Source organism: Acinonyx jubatus, chromosome D2 (assembly GCF_027475565.1).
Source record: "Acinonyx jubatus isolate Ajub_Pintada_27869175 chromosome D2, VMU_Ajub_asm_v1.0, whole genome shotgun sequence".
In the NCBI taxonomy this organism is placed as follows: Eukaryota; Metazoa; Chordata; class Mammalia; order Carnivora; family Felidae; genus Acinonyx; species Acinonyx jubatus.
Window position 1 is genome coordinate 54,995,395 of NC_069393.1, and position 24,519 is coordinate 55,019,913.

A 24,519-nucleotide genomic window follows, 5' to 3' on the forward strand; every position below is an offset into this window, starting at 1 on the left:
TGTCTGTCTGTCTGTCTCTCTCTTTCTCTGTCTCTCTCAAAAATAAACATTAAAAAAAAATATTTATCGAATATGTATGATGTGCTAGGTCCTGTTCTAGGCCTGGAAATATAAGTGTGAACAAAGCTAAATTCCTTTTCTTATGGCATTTCTTTCCTTTTTTTTTTTTTTTAAGGTTATTTTTTTAGTAATCTCTACACCCAGCATGGACCTCCATCTCATGACCCTAAGATCAAGAGTCACATGCTCTACCAACTGAGCCAGCCAGGCTTCCCTTAACTTTTAGATAAATTGTGATATATTGTACACATTATCCTTAGAAGTGCATCTTGGACATCTATGTCAGTACACATAGATATGCCATTACCCTTTTGAACAGCTGTGTAATATTCCACCTTACAGATGCTCCCTGGCTTGTTTATTTATTTTAATTTTTTACGTTTATTTATTTTTGAGAAACAGAGAGAGAGAGAGCACGAGTGGGGGAAGGACAGAGACAGAGGGAGACACAGAATCCGAAGCAGGCTCCAGGCTGCTGTCAGCACAGAGCCCGACCCAGGGTTCAGACCCACAAACCGTGAGATCATGACGTGGGCCGAAGTCAGACGCTTAACCGACTGAGCCACTCAGGTGTCCCACTCCCTGGTTTATTTAAACCACTTCCTCCAGACATAAAACAGGTTTATATCAATCTGGATTCAAGCACTGGAAAGTGACTTTGGCTAACAGAAACTGGATTTGTTATGAGGATACTAGGTTGAAGAGCTGGCAGGAAGGAAGGGGGCTAGGGAGCCAAAAACCCAGCCAAGTTCACACCATTCAGTGCCACTTGACTCAGCACATTCACCCCTCCACTGATTTCCCATCTGTCCTTAGGTCTCCCCATCAATCCCTGGAGAGAAAGAGTCATGAGTGAGAACATCTGATTAGCTGGGCCAAGGTCACGTGCCTCTACCTTTCGGCCTGGAGGAGAGCCCTATCTCCCACCAAAGTTCTCCCAGTGGGGAACTACCCACTAAAGGGGGACAAAGTTAAAGGACAAAGGTAGGCTACAAATCACTCCCAATTTTCTTGCTTCCTGGGACACCTGTTTATTGTGGGCTATGGCAAAGTTTAACCATTCAGTCTCCTTCAGATACACCAAAGACTAACACTTACATTATTCCATATGCCAAAAAACGAAGTTATCTCCAGCTTTGCTATGGAATCCTCTTTAAGACCGGCCACAGGGTAAGTGGAGGCAGGAACTCAATGGGGTGAAGAGAAGAGGAACCGATTCTGTGCAGCTAAAAACAACCCGGGTCAGGGCTGGAACCCCACGGGAAAAACTCTGGGGGTCATTTTCCCCAGCCAGGATAACAAGCTGGGAAACAGCCAGGTCACTGGCAAGAGGCTGGCAGAGAGAAACACTGGAAGCACATTCAGTCACGGAGCATTTGTGATTGGGATTTACCATCTGTCAAGCACTGAGCTCAGCATTGAGCATTGAGCCATGAACCCTACCTCAGAAAGTTCAGACTGTAGCTGGGGGCAAAGGGGCAGGCTGTCTGGGCTTCAACAGAGGCAAGGAACAAACTCTCTGAAAGCCTGAAGGTATCGCAGGCAGCCAGGCCTGGCGCAGGGGTCGGATCTGAGGGAGGCTTAGGGTGGTCCTGAGTCTTGCAGAGTAAGTTTAAAGTCCCGAAAACTGACCAAATTATTCTGTATTGGAATCTTTCTGGCCCTCTAGTCAAAAACACCCAGACCTCAGGTCAGGAGGCCCCAAGTGCTGATGGCTAAGTTTCAAAGCAGTAACATGTATGTGATGTTCCGGAACGGGCAGGAACATTATGAACTCGCTGTGTTGGGTGTTATCTCCACAGTCATGTGAGCTGAAGCCTGGATGGATCCTTTTTTCTGCCACTATAACCCATCCTTATGGAGATTGCTTTGGTATGGAGAGAAATTTTGCACATAAAGTTTCTATAGCTATTAGGAAGTAGGGTGAAGGTCAGAAAAGGCCCCAAGGCTTCCCCTATCTCTTTGTTCTCTAGGAGAACCTTCAGAGTCAGCTTGTAAGATTCCCCATTCAAAATAGGAAAGTGAAGGAAATTGTCCTTTAGCCCTCTGTAGGCCTGTACAACCATCCCCACCCATATGATCCATCTTCTTTCAAGGGTGTAGAAAGAACGGCCTTGTTCATTCAGTCATTCATTTATTCACACTTCAGTGTGAATTAAGTCCAAGGGTACCTCTTTTGGAACATGTGAATGTAAAGGACCACTTCTAATTGTGAAAGGCTTGTTGCCCGGTTAAAATAACTTCACACAGTCATTTAGATTAGGAAACATGAAAACCTTCTGGGGACTCAAATGCATCTCAGATTACCACTGCTGCATTTCTAGATTTGTTTATAGATTGCTTGATTAGTTTTGGAGACTGGAGGCTCTATGAGTTAAGGACTATATTTAGTTTTGCTTACCCAACTATTTGTTGAAGGAATAAAGGAACGAGTTAATCAATTAAATCAAGGAAGTAATAAATGAAACAATAAAGTTGCTCAGGCCTTCTGGAAAAACTACATCCTGCCAATACTGGAAATGGGCTTTTGTTTTGATGCACCCAGCAACTCTTAAGGGATCCTCTACTTCCCTATCTCAGTCCAAGAGTTTTGGGTATGACTGGCCCTATCTCTGGCTATAGGGGTGGGCAAAGAACTCAGGCCTGACCAATCAGAGGACTCTCACTTCTGAACTTAAGAGACTTACAGTCTAGACCAGCCCAAGTAACTACTGAAATAAAGAATGTTCTAACAGCCCCCACTGAGGGAACTGAATGGGGTGGGAGAGCAGAGGGCTGAGGAACCACCACCTACTGGGGAGAACAGAGACAGCTTCATGAAGGAGCTTCACTTCACAGACTGAGCAAGACTGAGATGGCTAGAGATGTGGGAGAAGCCATTCTCTGCGCAAAGAACAGCACCAAATACAAGAGACAGGAACCTGGCTTGTGTGGGGGTGGAGGACAAGAGGTTTGGAAGAATGGATCAGGGCCAATCCTCTAAGAGTTCTGGATACTGTGTCAAGGAGCTAAGGGTTTTACTCCAGAGGCAACGTGCACATATTCACAGTGGGAAAGGTGGGTAACCTGAGCAGGATCGGGGATTAGGAAGTTGATCTGCCACAAGAGTGGATTAAAGGGAAAGAGGCTAGGGTCCAGAAACAAGTTGCATGCGCCCAGCCAAGGAAACACGAAGGGCATCCGCAGTGAGACCAGAAATAGGGCAAGACTGCTAGCAGAGGCACTGAAGGCCTTGGAGAATAAGAACTAGGCAGAGGTAAGAGACCACATCGCTGCGCCTGGGTAACAGCATGTGGGTAGCAGCTTGAGAAGGGCAGGTCTAGGCGTCAACCAAAACAGAGCTTGAATCCTGGCCCTGGCACTGGTAGTCTGGGTGATCTTGGGCAAGTTTTCTTATCTCTGGGCCTTGGTTTTCCTCTCCATAAAGAGGATAAAACGAAACTTAGAGGTTACTGGAAGACTAAAGGAAATAACATCTGTAAAGCACTTTTCCATAGAGCTTTTAGGTACAAAGTTTCTTTTGGGGATGATGCATATATTCTAAAGTTAGATTATGGGGATGGTTGTACAACTCTGGAAATATACTAAAGGCCACTGAACTGTACACTTTAAATGGGTGAATTTTATGGCATGTAAATTATGTCTCAATAAAACTGTTAGAAAGAATAATCAGTATGTGGTAGTTACTATCATTATCAACTTCGGTTCCTGATCTGAATATTTCTCATAGGCCTGCCTGACTGGCATTGCTCTCCAAACCAGCTTTGCAGATTTTCTGATTATAGTAGCATTATCTTCACAAAGTTTCTGGTTGGCCTAAACAAGGTAGAATGTTATTTCTTCCTCACAGAAAAGAGATCCAGAGGTAGGCAGTCTAAGACTGCATTTGACTCTTCAGACGTTGTTTGAGATTCCTTCAAATGCACTGCTCTTTTCATAGATCCGTGTGGCTGCTGGAGTTCCAGCTAACACATCCACATTCCAGGCAACACAAGGAAAGAAAAAAAGAAAGGTTTGGCCCCCTTCTACTAGGGTGACTTTCCAAAAGTACCACACGGCACTTCTATACTTCTGACTTCTAGCTCACTGGCTAGAATGTCATCACATAGCCCCATCCAGCTGCCAGAGAAATTCAAAAGTGTGATACTAGAGCCCTTGTGCTTCCATAACGTGGGGTTCATCGAAGGGGAGAATGGTAGCTGGGAAGCAAACAGCAGCTTCTGTTAAAGCTTCTAGCTAACAAAGGGAGGCAAAATACAAATACAAAGATGCACACACACACACACACACACACACATACACACACATACACACACAAACACACACATATCTTTAAAAGAATAAATGGTAAGGGCACCTAGGTGGCTCAGTCAGTTAAGTGTCCTACTTCCGCTCAGGTCATGATCTCGCGGTTCACCAGTTGGAGCCCCGTGTCAGGCTCTGTGCTGATAGCTTGGAGCCTGGGGCCTGCTCCGGATTCCGTGTCTCCCTCACTCTCTGCCCCTCCCCTACTCGTGATCTGTCTTTCTCAAAAATAAATAAACATTAAAAACAATAATTTTTTAAAAAACAATAATGATTGTATGGTTTGCCTCCAGGTTGGGAGACCGGGTGGCTGGGAACAGGAATGGGGTCAGAACTTCCACTTTTCCCATTTTGACCTTTAGAATTTTCAACCACGTGGCTATATTATCTAGTCAAATAAATAAAACTAGAATCTTTTTTCAAAAAGACTGAATTAGGCCACCTGACCTTGTGTCTCCTGATTTCCAATTCTGTTGATTCCACTGCTGTCCCAGGCATCCAGACAGTCCCAAAACCTCTGCAGATCCAAGACCACCTGCCTGGACACCTACTCTTCCCTTCCTGCTGCCGTCCCTTTGGCAAGGACAGCGCAAGCTTTTCTGCAGTTCCAGAAATGTGAGTGCTGACTGCATCAGCCTATATGGGGTCATCCTAATAATCCCTGTGGAGATGTGTTCCCCATATGGCTTTTATTTATTTATTTATTTGTTTGTTTATTTATTTATTTATTTATTTATTTTACATATGATGAACACACAAAAAGGGGTTTTTGGCCCCTTGTTTTTTTTTATCTCTTCATTCTTTATTCCTGTTCTCATGGCAGATGTCGCTGGGCCTAGCATAACCCAACATCTATCAGAGAGGCCCTCAGCCCTTCAATTTTTTCCACTGATTCTCAGAACTCCCCCAGAGCCTTCAATAAATTTCTCCATGGCTTACATGTTTTACACAATTTCTTGAAATTACTCCTAGTTCCCTAGGACTGCCGTAACAAATTACCAAAAACCTGGTGCCTTAAAACAACAGAAATTGATTCTCTCACAGTTTTGGAGGCCAGAAGTCCAGTATCAAGGTGTCAGTTGGCAGGGTTGGTTCCTTTCTGGGGACTCTGAGGGAGAAGCTGTTCCGTGCTCTCCGTAGGTGACTGCTGACAATCCTTAGTGTTCTCTGGCTGGTGGTGACACCTCTCCAATCTCTGCCTCTGCGGACACGTGGCATTCTCCCTGTGCGTCTCTGTGTCCAAATTTCCCTCTTTGAACAAGGACACCAGCCACTGCATTAGAGCCCACCCTACTCTAGTTTGACCTCATCTTAACTTGCTTACATCCGCAAAGACCCTCTTTCCAAAATAAGGTCCCATTTACAGGTTCCAGGCAGGCAGGAAGGAATGTGGAGGGAGCTTCATTCAACTCAGTGCACTACTCAAGTCTCCACCTGCCAGCTGCATCCCTCTCAACCTCTTCCCCAGTCTTGAGTCATTTCTACCTTTATGAATGGCAGAATTATTTCACACTGCTGCATCACTGTTAGCCCAAAGCCGTTCATCCAGTTTAACTACTGAGTTACAGACACCACTGTCCCATTTAACCAGTGGCCAGTTATCTTTCCCACCCTATCAGCAGCCTCAAGACATTTTCAACTTCTGCCCTCTCAGTTTGCAGCTTCTTCAGCGCTACTCCCCCGAGAGGTGTTTAATATCTCATTAGCACCTCTTTGCACCTCCGTGTGAATCCCCTAATCTCTTAAATTCTCTCTGTACACATACCCCCCCCCCCCACCTCCAACCAGCTCAGTTCCCCCAGCCTCCCTGCGTGGGCGCTGGGTGGCAATGAAGGGACTGATAAAGACGCGAGCCCATGTCTGCCCATCGCTCAGCACTCAGGGATGCTGCTGGCCTCTGAAAAGAGTGTCAAGCCTCATTCCTGCCATACAGTTTAAAATCCTCCACAGTGGGCAAGAATTTGGTCAGCCTGCAGCAGACTGTCTACATTCTTTCAACACCGGAGAATGAGTCTACACAATTCCCCTGCCGTGTAGCAGGCAACCTGCCAGCAGGGTGTTTCCTTGCTCCCTTCCTTCCCAGTTGTCAGCCCTGAGCACCCCACCACCACCACCACCCCGTGTCCCGGGCAGTTCTGAAGAAAGCCATAAAATTAATCAGCTCTTTTCTGTGGCTTATTTTTTTCTAGCATTTTATTCTAAAAATTTGCAGTCAACAAAAGTGAAAGAATTTGACAGTGAACTACCCTATTACCCAGCACCTAGATGTTACCATTAATATTTTTTAGCATTGAAAAAATTGGTATATATCTCACATCTAAAGTGAATTATTTACTTGTTTATTTATTTATTTATTTATTTAGAAAGCATGCACCCACACGAGTTGGGGAGGGCAGAGGGAAAGACAGAACCGTAAGCAGGCCCCATGCCCGGTGAGGAGCTGGATGCGGGGCTCCACCCCACCACCATGAGATCATGACCTGGGCCGAAATCAAGAGTTGGCCGCTGAATCGACTGAGCCACCCAGATGCCTTCTAAGGTGAATTTTAAAGTGTATACTTATGAAATGTACATTTTAGTGGCTTTTAGTATACTCACTACATTGTGCAAACATCACCACTAATTCCAAAACATTTTCATCACCCCAAAAGAAATCCCCGACCCATTAGCAGTTAGTCCTAATCCCCTTCTCTACCCTGTCAACCATTAATCTACTTTCTGTCTCTGTGGATTTGTTTTTTCTGGTATTTCATATAAATAGAATCCTACAATATGTGGCCTTTTGTGTTTGGTTCCTTTCACTTAGAATAATGTCTTCAAGGGGCACCTGGGTGGCTCAGTCGGTTAAGTGTCTGACTGTAGCTCAGGTCATGATCTCCCAGTCCATGGGTTTGAGCCCTGTGTCTCAGCACAGAGCCTGAAGTCTGCTTCAGATTCTGTGTCTCCTCTCTCTCTGCCCCTCCCCTGCTTGCACTTTGTCTCTCTCTCTCAAAAATAAGTAAACATAAAAGTATTTTTAAAAAACACAAATTGTAAGCTGCTACCAATTATTTACATCTTAAGTTTTTAAATAAGTAGATTCAGAATATTGAAGCTAATAAATGCCTGCCTTGATTGTACATTCACATGAATAATAATTTAAGGGGCACCTGGGTGGCCAGTCAGTTGAGCGCCCGACTCGATTTCAGCTCAGGTCATGATCCCAGGGTTGTGAGATTGAGCCCCATTCTTGCATGCACACATTCTCTCTTTCTCTCTAAAATAAAATTTTAAAAAGAATAGTGATTTAAAATGAGGGGATGGTCCTTTCGTGATAAAAAATGCGCAACAAATCAGGAATAGAAGGGAATGTTATCAACCTGATGAAGCCATCTTTTTTATAAAAACCCACAGCCAACGTCATACTTGATGAAAGACTGAATGCTTTACCCTAAGATCAAGAACAAGACATGGATGCTTGCCCTCACCATTTCTACATAACATTGTTCTAGGAGTTCTAGCTGGACAACTAGGCAAGAAAGATAAAAGGCATCCAGACTAGAAAGAAGTAAAACTATCTTTCTTTGCAGATGTTATGATCAATATATATAGAAAATCCTAAGGAATCTACTAAAAAGAGATGATGAATTTTATGACACCCTGTAGAAGTCCCCATTTCCAAGATTTAAAAATTCCCTGGCTTTTTTCAAACTGCCTCTTCCTTTATTCCCACATTCTTCTCTCCATACTTAGCAAGAATAAACCCAACACTTTTTAAACAATTACCCACCTATTCCCTCCACCCCATCTCTCCTTGGAGGTTTGCTCTTGTAATTAGCATCTTTGGAACTGCCCACCACGATCCTTGTTTCTCCCCATCTGGACGGTCTCCAGTCTCTTCCTCTGGCACTCCCTTTCTAAATTAGGCTACTCTCCTGCTACCTATCCTAAAGTAGCCCCCTTCTGCCTGGCTTCTGCATTTGTGTGTGCATGTGTTGTGGTTAATTTTTAAAACAGCTTTATTGACATATAATTTACATATGAAATTCATTCATCTTAAGAGACCATTCAGGGCTGGGGGGGCGGGGCAGGGAGGGGCTCAGTAGGTTGAGCAACCCACTCTTGGTTTCTGCTCAGGTCATGATCTCCCAGTTTATGGGCTCCAGCTCCACATTAGGCTCTGTGCTGAGATTCTCTCTCTCCCTCTCAAAATAAATAAATAACTATTTGGGGGGAAAGAGAGAGGGGCACCTGGGTGGCTCAGTCGATGGAGCGTCCAACTTCAGCTCAGGTCATGATCTCAGGGTTCGTCAATTCGAGTCCCACATCTGGCTTTCTGCTGTCAGCGTGGAGCCCACTTCGGATTCTCTGTCCCCCAGCTCCCTTCTCTCATGCTCAGTCTCTCCCTCTCAAAAATAAATAAATGTTAATTTTTTTTTTTTAAAGAAAGAGACCATTCAATGATTTTTAGTAAATTTACTAAGTTGTCCAACCATCACCATAATCCAGTTTTGAATATTTCTCTCTCGCTGATAGTATACCTCCCCTGATTGGCTTGTAAAGGCTGGGCCTCTACACTTGGCCACCTACAAGTGTAGAGTTTGGAAGTTAGGCCTGAGGGATTTGGGATTTTGAATAAAGGTCTAAAACCTCCAGGCAACGAGGCAGTAAAGAATCATTTTTCCATCCCTCCTCCTTTTATTTTTTTTTCAACGTTTTTTATTTATTTTTGGGACAGAGAGAGACAGAGCGTGAACGGGGGAGGGGCAGAGAGAGAGGGAGACACAGAATCCGAAACAGGCTCCAGGCTCTGAGCCATCAGCCCAGAGCCCGACGCGGGGCTCGAACCCACGGACAGCGAGATCGTGACCTGGCCGAAGTCTGACGCTTAACCGACTGCGCCACCCAGGCGCCCCCCTCCTCCTTTTAAAAAATGAAGTCTTGGTTAATCATTAAGCCAATCATGATATCTTGAAGAGTTAAACTGATCCATATCTCCATTTTCATCCAAACAGCTTATTTTCCTCTCCTGTGTTCCCCTCAGAGAAGATACTCCCCTGCTGAGCTGAGGCATTCTTAGAACTTTCTAGCTCAGTTCACACACCCACCGCCCAAGACCAACGACCTCCTCCTCTCCAGGAATGTCAGCCCCAGTCCAGGCCCCATATACCCATGCTCCTGGTCAAGAAACATTGCTCTGTGTCCTTTCTTTGCCTATTCTAACTCTACCACCCACCGCCCGCCCCCCGCACTCCATCACACCACAAGGTCCTGGGCTTCCTTTTCATCCCTGTCAGCCTCGTTTCCCTAATCTCCAGACAGATCTCTCGCCTGACCCCTTCTCTCCATCCTCGCTTCAGTCGCCGGGTCATCACTTCCCAGACGCGGGCACCCGGGACCTCAAAAGCGCAAATGCCAAATCCAGACGAGTTGACGCGCCTAAAAGAGGGGAGTGTGTGGGTGTAAGTGTCTGTGCCTGTGTGTGGAAGAAACCAACTGAGTCCACGCCGGTGTTCATTTTCTGGAAATGCCAACCACGCCCGGCTGACAGAGCGGGTATCCGCAACCCAGTGCGCTCCTGCACACAGCACTCAGGGTTGGTGGACTCAGAAGCAGCTAGGTTTCACCCTGCACCCGGGCCCAGCGGGCGCCCCGCCCCCCAACCGTACAGCGCACCCCCGTCCTGGCGCGGTGGTAGGGCCCGGCGGCGACGTCACCCATTGTTTACAAATCAACCCGAGCCGGTAGGATTCCGGCTCCCGCGGCTGCAGGCGCGCGGCGCGAGTGCCTGGCGGGTTCCCGCTTCCGTGTCCGCCCCGGCCCCGGCCCCGGCCCCGGCCCCGGCCCCCGCTCCCGCTTCGGCCTCAGCACCGCTCCCCGCTCCGCCGCGGCCCATCGAGCCCGGCGGGCCGCCGAGCCGCCAGCGCCGGCCGCCGAGCTCCGTGTGCCCGGGCGGGGGGCCATGCCGTGTCGGAGGGAGGAGGAAGAGGAAGCCGGCGAGGAAGCGGAGGGGGAGGCGGAGGAGGAGGAGGAGGAGGACAGCTTCCTCCTGCTGGAGCAGTCGGTGACGCTGGGCGGCTCGGGCGAGGTGGACCTGCTGGTGGCCCAGATCGGCGAGGCGCTGCAGCTGGACGCGGCTCAGGACAGCCCGGCCTCCCCGTGCGCGCCCCCGGGGCCGCCGCTGCAGCCCCCGCGGCCCCCGGCGGCCGTGCGGGCGGACAAGGCCCGGCCCCCTGCGCTGCCACTGCTGCTGCCGCCCGCGCCGGCCGAGGCGGTGGGCCCGGCGCCCCCGGGGGCCCTGCGCTGCGCCCTCGGGGACCGCGGCCGCGTGCGGGGCCGGGCTGCGCCCTACTTCGTGGCCGAGCTCGCCGCAGGCCCCAGCGCTCTGTCCCCACTGGCCCCTCATCCCGGCTTTGATGGGCCTTCGGGAGCCAACAAGCGGGGCGCCCCGCAGCCGCTGTCCGGCCCGTGCCGGCGAGGTTGGCTGCGAGGCGCCGCCGCCTCCCGCCGCCTACAACAGCGACGCGGGACCCAGCTTGAATCCCGCACCGGCGACGACGATCCGCACCGGCTCCTGCAGCAGCTGGTGCTCTCGGGGAACCTCATCAAGGAGGCTGTGCGGAGGCTTCATTCGCGACGGCTGCAGTTACACGCAAAGCTTCCCCAGCGCCCGCTCACGGGGCCTCTGTCGGCCCCAGTGCATGAGCCCCCTTCGCCCCACAGCCCTCGCGCGGCCTGCAGCGACCCCGGCGCGTCTGGGAGGAAGGCGCAGCTCAAAACTGGCGACGGCGTTCTGGTACCTGGCAGCTAACACCCCGAGTGGCCACAGTGCCAGCGTCTGCCAGGAGGGCAAGGGATTCCGCTGAGGGCTGCATCCCTATTCAGACTGGTGAACTCGCGCAGTTGGAAACGGGAAAATAAGCTAATGCAGACGAGGAATGGAAAAACCGCGAATATTTCCTTGGGGAATTAATGGAGGGCTCCAGTGTGTTTGAAACAGCTTGGTTGGCCCTATTTGTGAGGCAGATTACAGAGCGCACTCCCAAGCTCATATTCAGTAGGACTCCTTATTTGGCTTGACCAGCCCCGGCGGTGCAGCTTGCAGTTCCACGCAGCCTCTCAGAGCCCTTCAGCCCGGCGACCGTGTGGCCACACTCCACGCTTCTCGGGATCGCCGAGCGTCTGAAAGACGAGGATGATCCCAGTTACTTTACCTTTTCAGGGCTGGTTCCTGATCCACTTTGGGGGAGGGGAACATGAGTAGACCGTCATTTCAGGGAGAACCTCAAACTGCCAGACTTGAAAATTTGTGACTCTTAAAAAAAAAAAACAAAAACGCATCTCATGTCTTTTGGGTGCTGGTTCTTAATACAAAACACGCGGTACCATGAAAGGACTTTTTGGGAGTTGAGTAGGAGTAACGTTTTCTCTGTCCCCCGTTTTGCAACTGGCTGCGGTTCTCAGCGTGGCAGGGAAAGGTGTGCGAGATTGGCACGGGAGGCGGGGGCGGGCGGTGCTGGGGAAAGGTAAGGTGCGACGTGGAGTGAACCCTCCTTCCTCTCTAAAATATTTTCACAGCCGTCCCTCTCCTCCTCGGGTTCAAGGTCACTGTTTCCTGAGCGCAGGCAGGGTTCCGGGGTTCCAGTAGAGCAGAAGAGTTGCCGGGTTCTGCCTGTACTCCGGAGAAGAGCTCGGTGTTTTGCAAGTACTGGAGTCTCCTAAGGACACGCGCACCGCGGCCACCGCGGGTATGGGGAGGCGGGGACGTGACGGGCGCCGGTGCCTTCTGCGGGCAGCCGCGCCCTGGGCTTTCACAGAAACTGCCCAGAGTCTTAGCCTCGGGTCCCTGCACTCCCCCCACGGCTCTGCTGTCCTACTCCAAGTGGGTGGCGCTGGTGCTCCTTGGGGCCAGGGCTGGGGGCTGGGGAGACGCCACGTGACGCGCACTCCGGGGACACAGCCTCGCACAGCAGCTTATAATGGACTCTCCGGGGCCATTTGCAATAACAGCTGCAATTCCCTGGATAGACGGAGTTGATTTCCTCCCTCTGCCCCTCCCCCAGGCATGCCAGCTCGCCTTTGTAAGTGAAGGAAACCGAGTAGAAAATGTGACCCTCCAAACGGAGAAGCTGCAGGCTTTGCCATTGTGAATCGTGGTAAAGAGTTTTAACATACTGTTCACTTACTCTGAGGGATCTAAAACCGTTTTGTGGGTGTTGTAGTTTTATAAGATTCAATGGCTTGTTCATCATCCAGATGTGGCTATTGACATATCTACACTTCGCACCGGAGTGTCTGGAATTGTGGCTATCCTGATTGTAGGATTTTAACTTAACTGAAATACTTGTTTTTAATAAATGCGTTGGGTTTTTTGTTGGGTTTATTGTTGGGTTTTATCTTCTACTTGCCCTCGGTGCGAAAGATGCAGAGAACACATTTCTCTAATCCATAAACCTTAAAAACACTTGAAATCCTTGTCGGCCTGCCTTGTGGATGGTAATTAGAGCGCCTTTGTGTCTGAGCGGCTCACTAGTTAAGCAGGGTCTGTGTGGCTGGGCGTGTATTGGTGCTGGCATGAAATTAAATGAAAGTGAGGTCAGGTTTTGGACCAATCCCATTCACTAAAACCTTAGAGCCTTTTGGATTACTAGTCAGTGATGGAGTTTTATGAAGCTGCCTCTGACTATTAGCAAAGGACATCAGTTCAGCCTGTCACTGCAGACTGGGAGGCTCATCACTTTTTTTTTTTTTTTTTCTTTCTAACGTGGTCATTAAGTAGACTCGTTTCACAAGGCAGCCCTTAAGGCTGGGGCAGCTCTTGGTTAGCGGCCGATCAGGATACAAACCCACGGTGGGAAAGCTGTCTGGCAGTGTCTGAAAGGACTCCTCTCTTTGCTCTTAGCATGTTTGCTGCCATTCTCTCCAGGAGCGGTGACATAACGGCCTGTCTCTATCCCTCCCTTTCTGAGTTACTTCAGCCTGTTCCCTCCAGGAAGGAGCCACACTAGGCAACATATTATCCAGGGTTCAAGGCCACTTATTAAATGGGGACCTCGGACAAGTTGCTCAACCTCTGTGGGCTTTTGGTTTCCTTCTGTACAATAGACGAGAAGTGAGATGTGGAAAAGTTTGCTGTGACTGGCACATACTGGAGAAAAACAGTCTCTAGTCCCTACTCGTTCCTTCCCAGGAGTGTCCCTTGGTAGCCATATGACTGGGTCCTAGGTTTCTCATGAAAGAAGGGCATGCCATGGTCCCAAAAGTGCTTTCTGGATACAGTCCTTTCTTTTTTTCTCTTTCTTTCTTTCTTTCTTTCTTCCTTCCTTCCTTCCTTCCTTCCTTCCTTCCTTCCTTCCTTCCTTTCAATTTATTTTGAGAAAGAGAGAGAGAGAATGCAAGCAGGGGAGGGGCAGAGAGAGAATCCCAAGCAGGCTCCCTGCTGTCAGCGCAGAGCTCGACTCAGGGCTCTATCCCATAAACCCTTGAGATCGTGGCCTGAGCTGAAATCAAGAGTCAGATGCTCAACGAACTGAGCACCCGGGCACCCCTACAGTCCTGACTTTCTAACTCCCTTCTGGACCCCATGCCTATTGTCTATACCTCCCCATTCTCTCTGCCCCTGATAGTCTGAGATACACCTCCAGAGCGCACCAAGCCAGCTGTTCCCTACACCTTGTCCAGAAAATGTTGTGGGAGGCTTGTCCAGTGGGGCTCAGCAAGGGAAGGGTGATTATGGAGGCTCTAACACTGAGGAAGGGGACGCTCCAACAGTGTAGGTGGCTGCCACGACTGGGCGCTGAGCAGGAGGAAAGTGGTCAGGTGCTGACTTCCTCCAGCATTGGAGTACGCCTGGGGTCATCAGCTCCGCTTCTTACTGGGGATGGGATTTCCTTGAGGTCAAAGGGTTAGGGGCAATCGAGGGCCAAACTGGCCATGATTTGATGCCACTGCACCGGCCGTGCTGGCTTGTAATGATCAATTAAGGCCAGACTCAACCATGGGGTTCACATAGTACTACTCCCTCCTTAAAAAAGGAAGACTGGAGAGGAGCCTGAGTGGCTCAGTCAAGCATCTGACTCTTGATTTTGGCTCAGGTCACGATTACAAGGTCATGGGAGTGAACCCTGTGTCGAGCCCCCGTTAAGCCCGTCAGGCTTCATGCTTAGCGTGGAGCCTGCTTAAGATATTCTCTCTTGCTGTCACCCTCTTTCTCTCTCATTCTGCCCCCTCCCCAATTTGCACACTCTCTCTCTCAAAATAAATAATTAATTTAAAAGGACAACTGGAGAAAACTAATCTCTACTATCAGGCACTTTAAATGCACCATAACCCTAAACTGTCCAGCTTTTAAAAAATCTTTCAGGCCTTACTAGTCACCCCAAAATCTTTTTTGAAATAAGTCAAGGTTTACACAAATGATTGTTAAGTTATTAGACCACTTTATATATATATATAAAGTGGTCTAATATATATATATATTATATATATTATATAAAGTGGTCATATATATATATATATATATATATATGTGGAAAAATAGTCCGGTAAGGGAACAGGACAGAGTCACCTACCAAAGTCACTTATGAAAGTCAAAGGCCTAACAGAGTCTAGAACCCAGGTCTCTGGGCTCCCAGTTCAGGCCTCTTTCCAATAGACTAACACCATCATACACAGTCCAATATTGTTCACTGCACAACTCCGCACGTATACTACAATGTGAGTGACACCCCTGTAATTGTCCAAGATGGTGGCCCTGCCACTGGCACCCTGAAAAACATACCCCAGATCCCTAGGCTGAGCTAGGGAAAGCCAGGTATGCCACAACCATATTCTTAGAAAATGTTCAGCGTCCTATGAAGCCAGCTAGTTGGCCAGAGAAAATAGCCTGGATGAGATAAAAGACCAAGCTAGAAAGTCAACGAGAAAAATACAAAATAAATTAAAACACGGAAACTGGCAAGTAACGAGTGATGTGGAGAAAGGAACGCCACACCTCACAGAGAACTGCACAGTCTGCCACCCCAGGATTTCGTTCTAAATTAGGCATAAACGCTACAATATTTGGATTCAGTTTTCGCCCTTCTTTTTCCAGCTCATAAGCAAAGACATGGAATGAAGATCAGACACCACTTTCGTATCCAGCGAAGTCTGTGTTGAACCCTGTGATCCCTCCCTTCCAATCAGAGAAGAGTTACCCTGGCAACTAAATTACTAACTCACTCAATTAGCTCCCCCCTCTTCCACCAATGCTCAGTAATCACAGAATGTCAGCCCAGGGAGAGCTCAGCCTTAGGCAGTCTAGTGCTACCATAGTTCTATTTAGCCATAGAAGCCCAGAGACGCTGCCCCTCAGAGGTGCACTCGTTTGAACACGGTGCAGGCTCCTGCAGGCCCAGGGGCAAAACCTCTCCCGTGCAGTAACATCTTCATGGTTTTCCATCCATCACTGATGGGGGAACAAGTGACCTGCCCTTAACAGTTTCCCAGAAGTAATAATAGATAAGACCTTGGGCTCTGCAGGCAGCCCTACCCTGCCTCCACACAGGCAGCTGTGTGATTTGGGGCAGCGTCACTAACCTAATTAATGAGCTCAATGAACTCATCTGCAAAATGGGAGAAGAAGGGCCTACCTTGGAAAAATTATGTGAGTGTTCAATTAGGTAATGCATGGAAGTAAATAGCAAACAATAAACCCTCAAATAATAAGACATTGTATCTGGAAGCTATTGCATGAAGGTCACGACTTTGTTTTTTGTGGAAAATCCTGCCTCTTAAAAAGGACTTCTTCCATCTGTTTCTTCAAAAGCATAAACCTGTTTCCTCTGAAGACTAGTTGCTTGAGCATACGCCCCTGTTGTATAGGTAAGTGCTAAGGGAAGTATAGAGAACCCTTTACTCAGTCTAGATGAGGTTTAATCTGAAAAGGGTGGCAGTGCCCTTCATCCCAAACCTTAAAAGCAGATCAGGACTAGTAGAGTAGGAACAGCAGGAAATATTACAAAGGGGAGGGTTTGTGCTGAGGACAGCCTGGGACCACAGCTCTTAACGCCCCCATCAGAAAACCCATCCCCTTCTGGAGCACCTGGGTGGCTCAGTCGACCAAGGTCCAACTTTGGCTCAGGTCATGATCTCACAGTTCGTGGGTTCAAGCCGCATGTCGGGCTCTGTGCTGACAGCTCAAAGCCTGGAGCCTGCTTTGGATTCTGTGTCTCCCTCTCCCTCTGTCCCTTACCCACTTGTGCTCTCTCTTTCAAAAATAAACATTAAAAATAAATAAATAAAACCCATCCTTCTAATTCAAATTCAGGGCTCAGATGAAGTTTTGTGTGCCCACTCTGTCCACTCGTGTATAACCTGTACTGAGAAACTCATGTAATTTCTTCGCAGGAAGTGATCTTGGAGTTCATTTTGTTCTTGCTCTTCATTATATTTACTGTCATTATAGGGTTATCTCAGGAACTCATATGTGAATGTCTTCCCTTCCCAAAGAGATTAGATATTCTTTAATGGCAGAGGACAAGATGAAGAGGATGTGTTGGGCAGATTATCAGGCCACTCAGTGTAGGGGATGGTCTGAGGTTGAGGGGGGACATTTATGGTAAGCTAGATCAGTTGCATGGCTGTTATAACATCCATGCACCAGGTGATAAGGGCCTTGGTGGGAAGAGAGATGAAAAGACAAGACACACTTTGAAAAGAAAAAAAAAACAAACCAGAAAAACCCACAGGCCTCCATAGAGTACCTTGTGGCAACTAAAATGTCAGTTCTGGAGCCAGAATGCCTGGGTGGCAATTCTGGATCTTTCCTTTAAAGCTCCTTCCTGTGACTTCGGGCCAGTCACTTCACCTCAACTAACCTCACGTTCCTCATCTGTGAATTCCGATAGTAATAAAGTCCCTGCCTCACAGGGTTGTGAGGATTCACTAAGCTAATGCTAGTAAAAATGCTGAGCCAACTGCCCAAAACATAGCTGCATTTAGTAATGCTGCTTTGGTATTGGCATTTAGTAAATATTTGCAGAGCAAACAAATGGGGCGATTTCAACAGACCTATAGAGGCCAGGGGAGTAGGGTGCTTGGGGCATAGTGAGGAGCTATGGTTCCTCGAAACTCAAAGAAGATGAGAAAGGAGGGACAGCAGCTAAAAAGGAAAAACTGGGCCAATGGAAGGATTCGCTCAACCAGGAGAGACTTGAGCTTGTCTGACAGCCATGGAGGATGTGCAGAGGGAGAAACTGAAGATGTTCTCAGGGTAAGCTTGCCTGAGGAGGCAAGAAGGCACAAGATGCCCCGTCTGCACAGGTCTGAAGGGCAGGGCTCTGGGGGATTACAAGGGTGACGTGCCCACTACGTGACAGCACCTACGTCACAAACTCCTAGCACAGCAAGGCTGGGCACCTGAGAGTTGGCTGTTGAAACCACTTTGTATAACCCATCATGCCTGGGATCGCTGGTGTGTTTCTGTTGTTGTGTGAAGGAATCCTTCTCTGAACCTTCTGCTACAACTTACGCCACAATAGAATGGAAACTAAATCTGGTATCAAGTTTATTAACTGCTCCCTCTTATCAATTAACTGACTCATAGAAGGTAAAATTCACAACCCCAGTCGATAGGCTGTTCAGGCACTTTGTTTGACTTATTGATTTGGGTGGGTTAAAAAAAAAAAAATCACAAGCTGGTTATCTTCTTGTTACCTTTGGCCTGCCTTTTTGCCTGTTTCTTTTTTACCAGCGAAATTAGATTCCACAACCTAGCACGGGTGACAAATGATTTCCTAGGTTTTCCCAAAAATCTTCCCTAGACTGGAGTCATAATCACCTTTCTCCAGATGCACCATAGATAGTACTTTGCATCAGCTGGGTTAAAGGGGGAGAAACTCACAGTGCAGATGTTCAAGACCTATTGTTTAACGGTGCTGAGGCAGGGAAACTGAATAACTCTGGGGTGTAAAAAAGATACTGAAAATCACGGGGCACCTAGGTGATTCAGTTGGTTAAGCATCTGACTCTTGATTTCGGCTCAGGTCATGGTTTGTGAGATCAAGCCCCATGTCAGGCTCAGTACTGACAGCACTGAGCCTGCTTGGGATTCTCTCTCTCTCTCTCTCTCTCTCTCTCTCTCTCTCTCTCTCGCTGCCTCTCCCCTGTTCACACTTTCACTCTCTCTCAAAATAAAAAAAAAAAAAAAAAAAAAAAAAGAGGGCACCTGGGTGGCTCAGTCGGTTAAGTGTCCGACTTCAGCTCAAGTCATGATCTTACAGCTCGTGCGTTCAAGCCCTGCATCAGGCTTGTGCTGACAGCTTGGAGCCTGGAGACTGCTTCCGATTCTGTGTCTCCCTCTCTGTTCCTTCCCAGCTCGTGCTCTCTCTCAAAAATAAATATTAAAAAAAAAAAATAGTGAAAGTCACTAAGATCTGATTCCATATACCTTGGACCTAGCCACAGAGGATGTACAGAGATAACGTAGATACATCTGTTCGTGTGCATACACCCATAAGCACGTGCAGACACACTCACATACCCACCATCCCTTACAGTCTTCCATGGCTTCTCGGTTCTACTCTTTCTGTCTATTCCTATTGTTTACTTTTTTCTCTCCCACATAGATGTGATGAGTTGGGTCTTTATAAAGAACTTAGAACAGAGCCTGGCACATGGGAAGCACGACAGACATTAGCTAGTGTTATTACTGCTTCCCAACTGCCAGCGTCTCCCAGGATCCATCCACCCATCTTAGCTCTAACTGCCAAGTCTTTATCTTCAGCACAGCTCTAATCATTTATGAGGCACCAGGCTGCCGTCCCTATAACTTCACACATGAAACTCCTGATCAACCCCACCCCCACCCCCACAACCAGCTAGCTTCTCCTTGCCACTTCCCTATTTTTCTGGATCTTCTAAGGGCTCAAAACTTGCAGAATGTTACCAGGGAAACCTAGGTCCCAGCCCCTTCAGAAGATGGGAGCTGTCTCAATTCTGCCAGCTCACATCCCCCCAGTTCGGTGCCCAGCTACTCAAAGGGCTAGGGATATCCCAGCCACAGTCATTCATTCCTGGGCCAAGTACTAGGAATGGGCCATCCCAAGCTCCAATACCTTGGAAATGGCCATTGCCTCAATATAGAGAGACACTTGCCCAGGCCCAGGCTTTGGCTCCCTACAGCCTTTGCAAATGGCTGAATCCACAGAGGGGGCTGTTCATGACTAGAGATGTGGGTGGTTCAGGCAGGAGACAAGAGAATCAGCTTAATGCCATGAGTTCAGACCCTGCTCTACCACCAGTAAGTCCTACCTCTCCCCATTGTAGAGAACAAAGGAAGGTCTCATAAAAGGTGTCAACAGAGCACCTGCCCTTAACAGGTATCACTTCTCTTTCCTTCTACCTTGCTTCTCAGGTCCCATAGCTCTTCTCTCCTTGTCTGCAGGCACCATTCTAACCTCATTCCCAAGTGCTCTTGGGAATAGTGCAGACCCACAGGACATCTGCTCTGGGTGAGACTGCACCATCTCGGCCCTATGCCCTCATCTTAGACAACTCAAGGTTCTAAAAGCAGCAGCCAGGTACCATTTGTTTCCGTGCCCTTCTTAGGCAATTTCTCCTATCTTATGTAAAGGCCTCGGCCCCAAAGCTGCTTGCGAATTCTCCCAGGTCTCAAACCCTGCCGCATCCCACAGCCCCAGCACTTTGCATATACGTGGCTGGTGTTCAAGAGAAGTTTGAGAACAGTGATGCCATTGTGTTAAGGTATTTAGTGGGATGCTCTTAAGAAACCTTAAGAAACCCAACATGGGAGAAAATGGTGTCAAGGAAGTCTCATACAGGGGGTACAGTAGACTGGAAGGTCTGGTTGAGGAACAGGAGATCCTAGAACCAGACTGCCTGGCTTCAAATCCCAGCTTGTCCACTTAAAAAGTGGTGACTTCAGGGGCGCCTAGGTGGCTGTCGGTTAAGCATCTGACTCTTGATTTCGGCTCAGATCATGATCTTAAGGTTTCTGAGATGGCGCCCTGCATCGGGCTCTGCAGTGACTGTGTGGAGCCTGCTTGGGATCCCCTTTCCCTCTCTCTGCCCCTCTCCCGCTGGGACGTGCGCATGCGTGCGCACGCAACCTCTCTCAAAATAAAACATTAAAAAAGGTGGTGACTTCAGGCAAGTCAGTCAGTCTCATGGGCCTCAGTGTCCTCATCTATAAAATGGAGAAAACAGTCTCCACATTATGGCCCATAAAACCATGACACGATGAGAGGATACCCAGAACAGTGACTCCTGGCACATGTATACCCAGTGAAAACAACCCCCAGAATGATGAATGCAGAGATAGACTGGTTTGGAAGGTTACGTGGAAGCAGATTTCTGGAAGGAGTCAGAACGAGGGATGTGTAGGGTACAGTAGCAAGAGACTGGGACAGCTTGTATTATGGTAGCTAAAGTTAGCGAGGGCAAGTGGGGCACATTTGGTCCCCAAGGAAGGGGCCACTCCCAAAGGAAGGGACCAAGGAAGAGGCAGTGGTGGTGACAAGAATTAGCCACTATCATTCTTTGAGCAAGTTATCCCAGACATCTCTGATCTTCATTTAACCCTCCCAACTACCCTATTAACTAGTATTCTTTTATTAATGAGCAAAGGAACAAGCACAGGGTGGTCACTTGCTCGTTATGATACAAATGGGTGAGTTGCAGGGCCGAGTCAAACCCAGTCACTGAACACTAGCTTTCCCCTGTGGCCCCTGCATGAGAAAATGGTGGGCAGGCGAGGGAGGAAGAGGTGCTAAGAAGTTCCCGAGGGGGCTGGGTGGCAGAACTCTGGGCTGGACCAAGTAGGAAGGGACTCTACCAGGGTTCCATGCCTGGGGAAAACAGGCCTGAGGACAGGAAAACTTCACTTAATCTAACCCTTGCCTGCTCAAACCAAGCCATTTTACAACTACCAAATATATCGCTGTGAAACTGGTTTCCCTTTCCTAGGCCAGAGCTCCAGACCGGGTTAGTCTCCAAAGAGGAAGAAACAGATTGGCTTTGCCTGTGCCCTCCCATTCTTCACACACACAAAAATCCAGATGAAAATCACCCCACCTCCACCGCTCTCCAGACACATCAAGTCTCTTGGCCTCTGCCCTCCTGCCTAGAGAGCATTTCTGGAATATGTTCTTATTCCACAGAGGGAATGGAAGCCCATCTAGCAGGTTTTAAAAATCTGGACTTAATTTGCTGATTTCGGTTAACATCAACCCAGAAACAATGAAGTCCTGCAGCTCTACCAGTATTCTACGCTGAGCACAGATGGCTCCAACCCGTTGCCCAGGTCCCCCCAAGTACACTCACCCTTCATTATTAAGATATCCCCTATGTGTTTTTCTTTCCCCCACCTTCCACCAAAAAGCCAAACATGCTCCAAAACAAAAACCAAATTTATTCAGCAGACATTTTAATTAAGAAATCCTATAAATCAGGACCACCACAATTTCAGACACTCCGGTGCGAAGTGTACGTCAATAGCTACATCTGGAGGATGAACGAGCCATTGAAACTGTTTTTAAAATTTGTTTAGCTACCTTAAAGTTTGGGGGTGGCACTTTCCTTAAAGTGCCGTCAAGTTTCACAAGGGTAAAGCCGACGGGTTCTCCTCTCGGAGAGTCACATTTTAAACACGGTTTCAGTCACTCACAAGAAGAGCTGGTGACAGACGAAGGCTGTGAGGGATGAGGACCCACAAAGGCTCAGGCCCACGGCCCCACAGACGGCCAGAACATAGCAGAAAAACATCCAGGGTCTCATCTATCCCATGCAGACACCAGAAAGGGTGAAATAACAAAGTCTGGCTGGGAGGACAGGGGAGACTGTTTATGACTTTCTGAGAAAGCTCAAGGCTAGGCCAAGAGTGGCCTCAGGGTAAGAGGAGGAGGAGTTCTGGAAAGAGGAAAGCACAGAAAAATAACTCTCCCCATAGGTCCCTCTCTGCTTCTGCGTGTCCTCGGGAGACTCCAAAAGGTAGCAAAGCACAGACAGGGCTCTTCTTGGAGCAAGAGAAAGAAAAGACCCAGGGATGAATTTAGTTCTCCCAGGAACCCCACAGCCTTCTGCCAGAGAGCAAACTGTGACCTTGAACCACAGGTGGCAAGGTCAAGTCAGTTAAAAGTCCACATTCAACTCCAACTCGCGCCACCTTCAAAATTCTTCAGCTCCCTCTAACCCCCTAACTGGAGTTCACATCTCCCACCTCCACCAAACACCAGTTGGGTGGGGAAAAGGGGGTGATGGCAACCCACCCACCACCAAGCTTTTACATTCTTCTTCCCTCTGGAATTTCTTTGCACAGCAATTGTAGCACCATTTCCACTAAGCTCTTCCACCAGAAAATAAAATGTTTGCGTGTCATTAGTTTTCAAGTATTGTTAATAAAGCCCAGGCGATACCCGCCCCTCAGAACCCTATCTTTAAACAATCGAAGCACATGACGCCCCCAAGGCTTAAGTCAGGTACAAGTCGATGCAAGTAGCTGCCATAGTTCTCCCAGTTTATCCCAGGTCATTGGCCCCGAGGTGGCCGAGAAAACTCTCACGCGGCACCTATGCGCCCTGGCCCGTGCATTTCTCCAGGCTCCTGTTCTCCGACAGCCTCGCTGGGGCCGGTAACTTCTTTCTCGCCTTGAGGGCTCTCCCCACGCGTCTCTCCGCAGCCTGGGCGGTCGCTCCCAGGACCGCAACGGCGGCTTCAGCTCTCGGTCGGTGAGGGTAGGACGCTGTTGGGTCTGCGAAGCGGTGTCCTCTTCCTCCTCCAGGGGCCCCCGGGTCAGTGCAAAGCGCCAGAAGGCTGCAGGGAGACAGGGTCCGGTCCGCTGCGGCCGCCTCCCGGCCCAGCGGCGCCCACTGGGCTGGTGGCTGCAACGGCAGCGACGGCTCGCTGAAGTCTTCGCACGGCCTCCTTGATGAGGTTCCCCGAGAGTACCAGCTGCTGCAGGAGCCGGTGCGGGTCGTCTTCGCGGGCGCGCGTCCCGGTTGGGGGCCATCGTCGCTGCTGCAGGCGGCGGGAGGAGGCGGTGGCGCCCCGTAGCCAACCTCGCCGGCACGGCCCGGGCAGAGCGCTGGGGCCTGCGGCGAGCTCGGCCACGAAGTAGGGCGCAGCCCGGCCCCGCACGCGGCCGCGGTCCCCGAGGGCGCAGCGCAGGGCCCCCGGGGGCGCCGGGCCCACCGCCTCGGCCGGCGCGGGCGGCAGCAGCAGTGGCAGCGCAGGGGGCCGGGCCTTGTCCGCCCGCACGGCCGCCGGGGGCCGCGGGGGCTGCAGCGGCGGCCCCGGGGGCGCGCACGGGGAGGCCGGGCTGTCCTGAGCCGCGTCCAGCTGCAGCGCCTCGCCGATCTGGGCCACCAGCAGGTCCACCTCGCCCGAGCCGCCCAGCGTCACCGACTGCTCCAGCAGGAGGAAGCTGTCCTCCTCCTCCTCCTCCTCCGCCTCCCCCTCCGCTTCCTCGCCGGCTTCCTCTTCCTCCTCCCTCCGACACGGCATGGCCCCCCGCCCGGGCACACGGAGCTCGGCGGCCGGCGCTGGCGGCTCGGCGGCCCGCCGGGCTCGATGGGCCGCGGCGGAGCGGGGAGCGGTGCTGAGGCCGAAGCGGGAGCGGGGGCCGGGGCCGGGGCCGGGGCGGACACGGAAGCGGGAACCCGCCAGGCACTCGCGCCGCGCGCCTGCAGCCGCGGGAGCCGGAATCCTACCGGCTCGGGTTGATTTGTAAACAATGGGTGACGTCGCCGCCGGGCCCTACCACCGCGCCAGGACGCGGGGGTGGGGGGAGACGTGCGACCAGGGGACGGGTTACTGGTCGTCGCGGGCAGCGCAGGGTTGCGGCCGGAGCTTTCTGGTGTTTGCTCTCGGTACCTACCTAGGAGGGGCTCTGGATCGTTGGGAGAGCTGCGTCATTTTTCCGTCCGGTAAGCAACACGAGAAAATGAAGACTCGGAGGTGGTCTGGGTTGGTTTCTCCCACTCGCGGACACACCCACCCACACACCCCACCCCTCCTCCTCGGACGTTTCCTCGCTCCCCACGTGTCAGCAACGCTTGGGCCCGCCCTGCTCCTCCCCCGCGCACCCGCAGTCACCAGGACCTGGTGTAGTGGGGGAGGGGCGGGTTTCGCCGACAGTCCCGGTTCGCAGAGCTGGAGGTGGGGAAAGGAGGGGGAATT

At 49.9% G+C, this 24,519-nt stretch overlaps 3 protein-coding genes across 3 annotated transcripts in view; 1 reads left to right on the plus strand and 2 right to left on the minus strand.

Moving 5' to 3' along the window:
• ARHGAP19 (Rho GTPase activating protein 19) overlaps nt 1-7,635 on the minus strand; it is a 78,708-nt gene extending 71,073 nt beyond the window's left edge. The window contains exons 1-2 of the mRNA XM_053206875.1: nt 7,515-7,635; nt 5,408-5,616 (exon numbers count right to left, since the gene is read on the minus strand). Coding sequence (XP_053062850.1) covers nt 5,408-5,583 — 176 coding nt within the window. The 5' untranslated portion in view covers nt 5,584-5,616; nt 7,515-7,635. The remainder of the gene's footprint in view (nt 1-5,407; nt 5,617-7,514) is intronic.
• Nucleotides 7,636-10,069: 2,434 nt separating this feature from the next.
• On the plus strand, nt 10,070-12,725 carry FRAT1 (FRAT regulator of WNT signaling pathway 1). The gene has a single exon (XM_027063509.2). The coding sequence runs from the start codon at nt 10,307-10,309 to the stop codon at nt 11,153-11,155; it is 849 nt and encodes a 282-aa protein (XP_026919310.2). The 5' UTR covers nt 10,070-10,306; the 3' UTR covers nt 11,156-12,725.
• A 9,009-nt stretch (nt 12,726-21,734) lies between these two features.
• FRAT2 (FRAT regulator of WNT signaling pathway 2) lies at nt 21,735-24,286 on the minus strand. The gene has a single exon (XM_053207176.1). It carries the CDS (start codon nt 23,842-23,844, stop codon nt 23,134-23,136), a length of 711 nt encoding a protein of 236 aa, XP_053063151.1. The 5' UTR covers nt 23,845-24,286; the 3' UTR covers nt 21,735-23,133.
• Nucleotides 24,287-24,519: the final 233 nt, after the last annotated feature.

Bases quoted from the DNA above. Each gene is read 5' to 3' on its own strand.
- FRAT2 (XM_053207176.1), bottom strand. From the start codon at position 23,844: ATGCCGTGTCGGAGGGAGGAGGAAGAGGAAGCCGGCGAGGAAGCGGAG.
- FRAT1 (XM_027063509.2), top strand. From the start codon at position 10,307: ATGCCGTGTCGGAGGGAGGAGGAAGAGGAAGCCGGCGAGGAAGCGGAG.